Source organism: Trichoplusia ni, chromosome 14 (genome assembly GCF_003590095.1).
Source record: "Trichoplusia ni isolate ovarian cell line Hi5 chromosome 14, tn1, whole genome shotgun sequence".
Lineage (NCBI taxonomy): Eukaryota > Metazoa > Arthropoda > Insecta > Lepidoptera > Noctuidae > Trichoplusia > Trichoplusia ni.
The window spans coordinates 7112877-7123298 of record NC_039491.1 but is presented as its reverse complement, the minus strand read 5'-3'; the positions used below and the strand labels follow the sequence as shown (position 1 = coordinate 7123298).

Below are 10422 nucleotides of genomic sequence, written 5' to 3'. Positions count from 1 at the left end.
CAATATTTAATATTTTGACTGCACAGGCAGCCGCAGGTTGAGGTCACGGTAAACCCGCCGCTTTACGCGACGTGTCGCGGGTTTGATCCCCGCGTAGGACAGCATTTGTGTGCTCCACGAACGTTGTTCCGAGTCTGGATGTCTTTATACATGTGAATTGTATGTTTGTGAAACAGCCCGCGACACAAGGATTCAATTACTAAGAAGCGGGAGTCGTTTAAAAAAAAATACTTGAAAAAGAATACCTATTTACTTACATAAAACAACAAATTGCCTTAGAAATATTCGTCGGCATTGCTATTGCATTGCCGCTATGGATAGCAATGCATATTCCTCAGTGCAAGGTAAAAGGCAGCCTTAGGGTCGCGCAAAATATTAATAAAACGCTTTAGGATACTTTTATTGAGAATTATTACTTTTGGGTGCCGTGGTCCAAAACTTTTAACCCCAAACAAGTAACTACCAAATAGGTAAGTAACTTACTATATTTGTGCCGTTTGTAGGGATTTTCAGAATGATTGCAGCTTCTATGATTGATAGAACGAGCGGCTATAAATTATGGTATATATCTACGTAAACCACAGGCCGGAACAAGACCAGGACCAAGGACCTAGTTGAATTAAATAGTTAATACTCTTTTATTCTATAAGAAAAGTGGCAAAAAGAAAACTTATCTCGTCATTAAGAAAATAATTATCATTAAGGAATCGGACGGAACCAATTAAACCACAAGTGTGTAATCGTTTTCTAGTAGTATAAAAGACATTTACCAGCACATCGGCATATTAGTCACTTCACTGTCACTAGAAGTACTTTTATTCAAGCCATGGAGCTCAAAGTGATCTTTCTTTTGACTTTCTTGACTATTGCGCAATGCCAATGTTAGTTCACGTTATTATACTGTTTATTTTCATTTGATTTTTGAACAGTTTTTATAACGACACGTTGCTTGGTTTTTTTATAATAAAGTGTGTTGGATTGGTTTCAGTGATACCGTTGTCATGTGCTCAAATTCGGGCCTTTGTCGATGGTCACAATTCGAGGAGGCTGCTGCTAGCCCAAGGCAGGGTACCGGGACAACCTGCGGCTAGTAAAATGAATATAGTGGTATGTTAATAATTTAATCAATGCTGTGGCACTTGTACCTATTTGTTTCTATTACATAGTGATATTTTTGGACCTAAGTCTTCTATAGACTCGGACTATTATAGAACTCGTTATGCTCAAAATTGAAGCCTGTGCTTCAGTGCATGTTACAAGATATTTTCGTTAGGCTTACTATGCTTACCTCTGACCGCCGGAAATATGAAAATTTCATTGACTCTCTAAATACTTAGGCATAGTATGTTTTTATGTATGTTATTGGAATTATATATTTAAGTAGAGATATATTATGTTATTCTTTTTGTAGCTTTGGGATGAGGAACTACATGTAAAGGCGGCTAAATGGGCGCTAAGCAATAAGAATTTCCACAACCCGGATAAACATATTCGTAAGTTTCAGCAGTGTTTATATTTATATACTTTCTGAAATTACGTGCAAGCTACATAATTAAGAAATGACTTAGCAAAATTTTACATCCCAATTAGTCTTTAGCAGAGCCTTTATGTAATAGGCTAAGTTGCTCCTTCCTCAAAATATTTAAACTGAAAGTTTTATTGAAGATGAATTTCTGATGTCAAGTATTTTTACATTTATGTGTGTTTCAGCATCCGGCAGATTTACCACTGGGGAAAATTTGTATTGGTACTATACAACTGATAGTAAATACAATCTGAATCCGGACATGGCATTAGAGTCTTGGTTTGGTGAACATGCTAACTTCACATATGGCCCACTTCAGGAAAGTGACTTCGATAATTCCAAAAACTATCAGATTGGCCATTACACTCAGGTTTGCAGATTTTGTTGGTGCCTTAATTAAGTCATTTCTATAATTTTATTTTTTCTATAATTAATTTTGTGGTAGGCTGCTTTTTAAATGTTCTTCTTGGGGCCAGAATCCCTTTAATGCGCTTTGAATTCTTCTTTATGCTTATTTTTCTTGCCGGTTCCTAAACGAAACAATCAAGTCCAAGTTTACATATGTATCAATGACCCTACGTTTGGTGCTGTTGGTCGTGAATTGGGTCATTGATCGGTTCAATATATGGGATGATATGAATGGCATTCGGACAATAACATCGGCATCGTGATTTATAGTGTTGAGGTCGTCCCAAGAGAAGGTGTTTCGACAATCTTGTCAGATATGCACATCGCCAGAACTTGAACAGGCTAATTAACGTTATTAATTAATTAATAAACGATAATTCTGAAAAGCTGCTTCGCTAATTCCCAGAAGTACAGTTAGCACATTAGGAATACTTATGGGAATATTTAGCATCTTTGCATTTTGTGTTTAAGCTTAACATTTAATGCTGACTTTCAGATGGCATGGTCTGACAGCATCTACATCGGCTGCGCTATATCGCAAACAAGAAAGAACAGATGGAACAATTTTTATGTGGTCTGCAACTATGGTCCAGGGTGAGTTTCTGTCTGAATAATTAGTACTTTTAATTCAGCTTCACCGTGACCATCCATTCAAGGACAACCCAGGGACGAACTCACAGGCAACTAGTGTTATATAAGTATTTAAGGCCTCAAAATCATGCTGTCTTGACTCGTTCGAAGAGATCAAAGTGCAGTGGATAGAGGTTACCAGAGTTGTAAAGAAGTGGTTCGGATTATAGCATTCTTTAGTATTTAAGTAACTGAAAGTAAAATCTTATTTTCAGTGGTAACTACGTCAATGAAACACCGTACGAGACTAGTGCTGACTCCAATGGAAAATTGTACTGCGGTACCAAAGACTGCAGCCAGCCTTATGGACCTAAATGTGAAAACGACCGATACAATATAATTTAATAAAGATTTTATTCTTAAATTATTGTTTTGTCTTTTGGACATAAGCGTTTCATGATGATGAAATGAGATGAGATGATATTTGCTAATGCCTATCCAACTTCACTCTTCCTTTAAAAATGACGCTAGGGTTAGTAGATATCTCGCCTTCTTCTTGTACGATACAAATCTTAATTCAGTTTTTGTCAGTTCAGTCATGTCACGTAAAGATTTGTGTTGAGATGAAACGTACCGAACCATGCTTAAAACGTGCTAGAAAATAGTGTTATTTATACAATATAATATAATATAATGTGAGAATAATATACTTACAACCGTGGGCGGAGAGGCGGTACGGTGTCTTGACCTACCGCCTCACGCAGATTTTTACTGGCCATGGGTCATTTGGCCACTTCTTGTGTCGCGTCGTCAGGAGGGAGGAGTCGACTGCGTGCCATGAGTGCGGTGACGAAGACGACACCGCATTGCGCACTCTGGCCGTATGTCCGGCTTTTGCCGAAGCTAGCTCCGAACTCCTGACGGCGCTTGGTTCCATCGATTTTTCCGCGCTGCCGGCTGTTGTGGCTGCATCGATCAGCAGTCGCGCAGCGTGGAATGCATTGGCCTCCTTCGCAGAGACAGTCATGTCAGCGAAGGAGGCGGCGGAGGGCGCTCGGGAGGTAGATCCCAGCGCGCCCGCCATACGCCGACGTCGTATGGGGCGGCGACGTGCTGCGCTCGGGCGCAACTTGCGCATGAGGATTAACATGAGGATTCCCCCGCCTAAAAAAAAAACAAAAAGGTACCAGGTCAGCCAGCCGCCCGGGATATGAAAAGTGTGGTATGCTAATAATTCAGTGTCAATTATTATACTGTACTTGTACTCATTTATGTAATTACATCCAAATGTCAAATATTTAGTTTTGTTTAAATTCTTAGTTTGAATGTTCTTTACGCTTCTTCCATGATGTTGGTACCTACCTCCGTACGTCGAGAGGGGAATTTTAAATTGTTCAAGAATTTGGAAATAGGGTCCCTGGAAACAATAACGAGTGGTGTTTTCCGTTCAATCGATCAGTTATGAGGTTATGCACCTCAGGAGGCAGAGATCATAATTTTGGATGTTTGATTTCGAAATGACCCAAATCCACATTCGCGAGAAAGAAAAAAACCTATGATTAATACTACTAACAAAATACTCATTACTAACTTATTAGTAAGCCAGGTAGATTTAAACAAAAACATTTATGAAAGAAATGGGAAGGTTGTTAATCTATATAAATTTATTTCTCTTTAGACTTCACCTTGCTTGTTCTTAAAATAAAATAAAAGATAGTTTTTGAGAATCTACCTGACAATAAATAAATAAAATATCAGATTGCACTAAGTGGCATAACAGTCACGATTGCTGTTCCGTCAGAACTTGATTATGCTTTTCTAAAAGTTATTTTGCGTATCACTGCTTCAAAGTTTCGGATCGGGAACTACGTGAAAAAGCGACTAACTGGGCGAAAAAAAATATTGATAGCCATAAACCGGATGAGAGTATTCGTAAGTTTTTATACGTCATAGCAGTCTGTATTTAATTAACGTCTGAAAGTTAGCACAAGCTAAATACATTAAAGAGATACTAAATATATCTTATATCTTCTCTTCTAATATATAAAATTCCCGTGTCACGATGTTAGTAACCGTACTCCTCCGAAACGGTTCGACCGATTTTTATGAAATTTTGTAAACATATTGGGTAGGTCTGAGAATAAAACAACATCTATTTTTCTTACCCTTAAGTGCTAAGGGTTGGTCACACTAAAAAAAAATATTTTATTTTTTGGACGAAATTGTTTGTTTTTTTTTTTATTATGTGACATTAAAAATACATACAACTAGAAAAAAAATATTCGGCAAAACAACGTTTGCTAGGTCAGCTAGTAGCATATATAAGGTGTTTCTCTTATGTTAGGCGGCCTATAGTAGTGGATGAAAACATTTTAGTACCTATATTTGTTTAAATAGAGATATGTTCTACTTGGATAAAATTTAAAACAAATATAAGCTAAACATTGCAGACGATGATCTATTATCAAGTACATTCTTATATCTTTCTATGTGTTTTTCAGCATCGGGCAGATTTTTTACGGGGGAAAATTTGTATTGGTACTCTACAACTGATAGTAAATACAATCTCAATCCGGACATGGCATTAGAGTCTTGGTTTAGCGAGCATATTAACTTTACCCATGGTCCACTTCGGAAAAGTCACTTCGATAAGTCGAAAAGTCATAAGATTGGCCATTACACTCAGGTTTGTAGATTACAGAATTCTGTCGGTACCTATTTAATTATGATTAAATACGATACGGAAGTGTCTTTGTTTTGCGTCACAATAAGCCAGTAGGAATGTGTTAAGTTTTACACTTTTTGCTCTCTTTTAGATGGCATGGTCTAACAGCGTCTACATCGGCTGCGCGATATTGCAAACAAAGAAAGGCGAATGGAACAACTTTTATGTAGTCTGCAACTATGGACCAAAGTATGTTTCTATTAATTTATATTTATTAAATTTACGGGTAAATTTAGTTGAACTTAACTTCATTAAAAGTTCATGAGATTTATTCGTCTGCTGGGCATGTAATAAGACGCCAAGGTATTTTCTGCATCCTTATATTGGGAAAGTTTGTTCAGCGCCATAAGCTCTTTCTAATGCCTTACGAAAAGTGTTGCTTTGCTTGAGCTGGTCACGGAAGACAACTATTCAACCGTTAGAATTTTTAGATGACACTTGCCAAAAAGTGGCTATTGTTAAAGTGGTGGCAAAACAAAACATGCAGTATGGATACACTCGTAGAGTTAGTAACACTAATATAATTGGGTTTGATGCATTGTAGGCTATCAAAGTTGTGGAGAAACGACTTAATGTAACTTATTAAGTAGGTATTTCATATTTTCTAAGATTTGTCAGTGGTCGACTTCGTCGTCTAAAGATGTAATAGATGGACAAGGTATATTTATTATTAGAAAATTTGCTCGGAGTTTGTGCCCTTCCAAACACGGTTAGAAAATGTATACCTGTGTTATTGAGCTAATAATAACTGGTTCAACTTTTAATGTTAGGGAGTCAAGGTTATAGGCACGTGGACGGAGTGTTAGGAAACTAGTTTAGTTCTTATGTACCTGAGAATAAAAACTTATTTTCAGTGGGAACAACCTGGGTGGAGAACCGTACAAGACTAGTGGTGGCTCCAGTGGAAAATTGACATGCGGTGCCAAAGACTGCAGTCATCCTTATGGAAGTAAATGTAAAAAGACAAAGACGTGAAAAATATACATTTATAAAACACAATCAATAAAAGATTCATGGTAAAATTGTTGTTTAATTTTGTTTTTTGGACCTCAGTATTTTAGGACATTTTATATCAACGTGTTTGATGAGATGAAACGATGAAACGTTCCGAACTCGAGGCAAATTCGATTAACTCATCGGCAGTTGTAAATAGCGGAATTGGGGCCCCAGAGGTATCGCGAAATAACGCAGAGCAGAGAGCGATGTCTTCTAATAACAAATTACAGTCAAACAAGATCACAGTACTGACAGTACAAAGGCTGCAGAAGGATCTCCAGGCTCAGCTCAGGGACGAAACCCGTGCAAGAAGGTTGCATGAAGAATATGGATGTGCTGCGGGTCCGATGTCCGTATTGGACAACTTGGACAAGCATTTACGAGATTCATAATTGCTGCTTTGATTGTTCGAAATGTCAGCACCTTTGGGCCTCAAGGATTTCTTCATTTCAACTTTCTTTACTATCATATAAGTAAAAAGCTGGTTCACGTTATCAATACTACTAATCGATGTTAGATTTTCGACCGGTTTTTATAATGAAACAATCGAACGTGATGGATAATTGATTGGATTTTGATTTACTTAATTGTCTTTTATTAATTACTTGCTGTTGCCAGGGGCTCTACCCGCTACAATTCAAATCATCCCACGGGAATAAAAATCAGCACTAAAACTTTCTACGTTATAAACTATGTGTGTACGATTTTTTTGCCCAATCCGGTTTTTAGCTGAAAGAGTAGGTAAAAAACAGCCGTTCATACCTAGAAACTTTCACGTTTAGAATATTAGCAGGGTGTTATTTTTTGTATGTAAATCTGTCGTCACCTTTTTCTATGGAAAAAGGCTTTTGCTCAGCAGTGGGACGTCAAGAAACTATATTATTTATTATGTTATGATACAGAAATGAACACATCAACGAAATCAGGGAATAAGTATTTTGAATTTGTAGCATTATTAGTACACTAGTCTCAATTTGCATGTAATGAATTTGTAACTAAACTACAAAACTAATCTCAATATTTAATATTTTGACTGCACAGGCAGCCGCAGGTTGAGGTCACGGTAAACCCGCCGCTTTACGCGACGTGTCGCGGGTTTGATCCCCGCGTAGGACAGCATTTGTGTGCTCCACGAACGTTGTTCCGAGTCTGGATGTCTTTATACATGTGAATTGTATGTTTGTGAAACAGCCCGCGACACAAGGATTCAATTACTAAGAAGCGGGAGTCGTTTAAAAAAAAATACTTGAAAAAGAATACCTATTTACTTACATAAAACAACAAATTGCCTTAGAAATATTCGTCGGCATTGCTATTGCATTGCCGCTATGGATAGCAATGCATATTCCTCAGTGCAAGGTAAAAGGCAGCCTTAGGGTCGCGCAAAATATTAATAAAACGCTTTAGGATACTTTTATTGAGAATTATTACTTTTGGGTGCCGTGGTCCAAAACTTTTAACCCCAAACAAGTAACTACCAAATAGGTAAGTAACTTACTATATTTGTGCCGTTTGTAGGGATTTTCAGAATGATTGCAGCTTCTATGATTGATAGAACGAGCGGCTATAAATTATGGTATATATCTACGTAAACCACAGGCCGGAACAAGACCAGGACCAAGGACCTAGTTGAATTAAATAGTTAATACTCTTTTATTCCATAAGAAAAGTGGCAAAAAGAAAACTTATCTCGTCATTAAGAAAATAATTATCATTAAGGAATCGGACGGAACCAATTAAACCACAAGTGTGTAATCGTTTTCTAGTAGTATAAAAGACATTTACCAGCACATCGGCATATTAGTCACTTCACTGTCACTAGAAGTACTTTTATTCAAGCCATGGAGCTCAAAGTGATCTTTCTTTTGACTTTCTTGACTATTGCGCAATGCCAATGTTAGTTCACGTTATTATACTGTTTATTTTCATTTGATTTTTGAACAGTTTTTATAACGACACGTTGCTTGGTTTTTTTATAATAAAGTGTGTTGGATTGGTTTCAGTGATACCGTTGTCATGTGCTCAAATTCGGGCCTTTGTCGATGGTCACAATTCGAGGAGGCTGCTGCTAGCCCAAGGCAGGGTACCGGGACAACCTGCGGCTAGTAAAATGAATATAGTGGTATGTTAATAATTTAATCAATGCTGTGGCACTTGTACCTATTTGTTTCTATTACATAGTGATATTTTTGGACCTAAGTCTTCTATAGACTCGGACTATTATAGAACTCGTTATGCTCAAAATTGAAGCCTGTGCTTCAGTGCATGTTACAAGATATTTTCGTTAGGCTTACTATGCTTACCTCTGACCGCCGGAAATATGAAAATTTCATTGACTCTCTAAATACTTAGGCATAGTATGTTTTTATGTATGTTATTGGAATTATATATTTAAGTAGAGATATATTATGTTATTCTTTTTGTAGCTTTGGGATGAGGAACTACATGTAAAGGCGGCTAAATGGGCGCTAAGCAATAAGAATTTCCACAACCCGGATAAACATATTCGTAAGTTTCAGCAGTGTTTATATTTATATACTTTCTGAAATTACGTGCAAGCTACATAATTAAGAAATGACTTAGCAAAATTTTACATCCCAATTAGTCTTTAGCAGAGCCTTTATGTAATAGGCTAAGTTGCTCCTTCCTCAAAATATTTAAACTGAAAGTTTTATTGAAGATGAATTTCTGATGTCAAGTATTTTTACATTTATGTGTGTTTCAGCATCCGGCAGATTTACCACTGGGGAAAATTTGTATTGGTACTATACAACTGATAGTAAATACAATCTGAATCCGGACATGGCATTAGAGTCTTGGTTTGGTGAACATGCTAACTTCACATATGGCCCACTTCAGGAAAGTGACTTCGATAATTCCAAAAACTATCAGATTGGCCATTACACTCAGGTTTGCAGATTTTGTTGGTGCCTTAATTAAGTCATTTCTATAATTTTATTTTTTCTATAATTAATTTTGTGGTAGGCTGCTTTTTAAATGTTCTTCTTGGGGCCAGAATCCCTTTAATGCGCTTTGAATTCTTCTTTATGCTTATTTTTCTTGCCGGTTCCTAAACGAAACAATCAAGTCCAAGTTTACATATGTATCAATGACCCTACGTTTGGTGCTGTTGGTCGTGAATTGGGTCATTGATCGGTTCAATATATGGGATGATATGAATGGCATTCGGACAATAACATCGGCATCGTGATTTATAGTGTTGAGGTCGTCCCAAGAGAAGGTGTTTCGACAATCTTGTCAGATATGCACATCGCCAGAACTTGAACAGGCTAATTAACGTTATTAATTAATTAATAAACGATAATTCTGAAAAGCTGCTTCGCTAATTCCCAGAAGTACAGTTAGCACATTAGGAATACTTATGGGAATATTTAGCATCTTTGCATTTTGTGTTTAAGCTTAACATTTAATGCTGACTTTCAGATGGCATGGTCTGACAGCATCTACATCGGCTGCGCTATATCGCAAACAAGAAAGAACAGATGGAACAATTTTTATGTGGTCTGCAACTATGGTCCAGGGTGAGTTTCTGTCTGAATAATTAGTACTTTTAATTCAGCTTCACCGTGACCATCCATTCAAGGACAACCCAGGGACGAACTCACAGGCAACTAGTGTTATATAAGTATTTAAGGCCTCAAAATCATGCTGTCTTGACTCGTTCGAAGAGATCAAAGTGCAGTGGATAGAGGTTACCAGAGTTGTAAAGAAGTGGATCGGATTAAAGCATTCTTTAGTATTTAAGTAACTGAAAGTAAAATCTTATTTTCAGTGGTAACTACGTCAATGAAACACCGTACGAGACTAGTGCTGACTCCAATGGAAAATTGTACTGCGGTACCAAAGACTGCAGCCAGCCTTATGGACCTAAATGTGAAAACGACCGATACAATATAATTTAATAAAGATTTTATTCTTAAATTATTGTTTTGTCTTTTGGACATAAGCGTTTCATGATGATGAAAATTATATTTGCTAATGCCTATCCAACTTCACTCTTCCTTTAAAAATGACGCTAGGGTTAGTAGATATCTCGCCTTCTTCTTGTACGATACAAATCTTAATTCAGTTTTTGTCAGTTCAGTCATGTCACGTAAAGATTTGTGTTGAGATGAAACGTACCGAACCATGCTTAAAACGTGCTAGAAAATAGTGTTATTTATACAATATAATATAA

At 37.0% G+C, this 10422-nt stretch overlaps 2 protein-coding genes and 1 long non-coding RNA gene across 3 annotated transcripts; all 3 read left to right on the top strand.

The window, feature by feature from the left end:
- Positions 1 to 221: 221 nt before the first annotated feature.
- Positions 222 to 2952, top strand: LOC113500891 (venom allergen 5-like). Its single transcript, XM_026881813.1, has 6 exons — positions 222 to 881; positions 989 to 1107; positions 1412 to 1493; positions 1711 to 1895; positions 2430 to 2527; positions 2779 to 2952. Exons 1-6 carry the CDS (start codon positions 827 to 829, stop codon positions 2906 to 2908), a joined length of 669 nt encoding a protein of 222 aa, XP_026737614.1. The 5' UTR covers positions 222 to 826; the 3' UTR covers positions 2909 to 2952.
- Positions 2953 to 3686: 734 nt separating this feature from the next.
- On the top strand, positions 3687 to 7242 carry LOC113500888. Its single transcript, XR_003401240.1, has 3 exons — positions 3687 to 3725; positions 5005 to 5189; positions 5320 to 7242. It is a non-coding gene; the product is annotated as an uncharacterized LOC113500888 (long non-coding RNA).
- Positions 7243 to 7906: 664 nt separating this feature from the next.
- On the top strand, positions 7907 to 10402 carry LOC113500887 (venom allergen 5-like). Its single transcript, XM_026881811.1, has 6 exons — positions 7907 to 8120; positions 8228 to 8346; positions 8651 to 8732; positions 8950 to 9134; positions 9669 to 9766; positions 10018 to 10402. Exons 1-6 carry the CDS (start codon positions 8066 to 8068, stop codon positions 10145 to 10147), a joined length of 669 nt encoding a protein of 222 aa, XP_026737612.1. The 5' UTR covers positions 7907 to 8065; the 3' UTR covers positions 10148 to 10402.
- The last annotated feature ends 20 nt before the right edge of the window (positions 10403 to 10422 follow it).

Bases quoted from the DNA above. Each gene is read 5' to 3' on its own strand.
- LOC113500887 (XM_026881811.1), top strand. From the start codon at position 8,066: ATGGAGCTCAAAGTGATCTTTCTTTTGACTTTCTTGACTATTGCGCAA. The intron at 8,733-8,949 runs GTAAGTTTCAGC...TGTGTGTTTCAG, and splicing joins CAACCCGGATAAACATATTC to CATCCGGCAGATTTACCACT. The intron at 9,135-9,668 runs GTTTGCAGATTT...GCTGACTTTCAG, and splicing joins AGATTGGCCATTACACTCAG to ATGGCATGGTCTGACAGCAT.
- LOC113500891 (XM_026881813.1), top strand. From the start codon at position 827: ATGGAGCTCAAAGTGATCTTTCTTTTGACTTTCTTGACTATTGCGCAA. The intron at 1,494-1,710 runs GTAAGTTTCAGC...TGTGTGTTTCAG, and splicing joins CAACCCGGATAAACATATTC to CATCCGGCAGATTTACCACT. The intron at 2,528-2,778 runs GTGAGTTTCTGT...TCTTATTTTCAG, and splicing joins GTCTGCAACTATGGTCCAGG to TGGTAACTACGTCAATGAAA.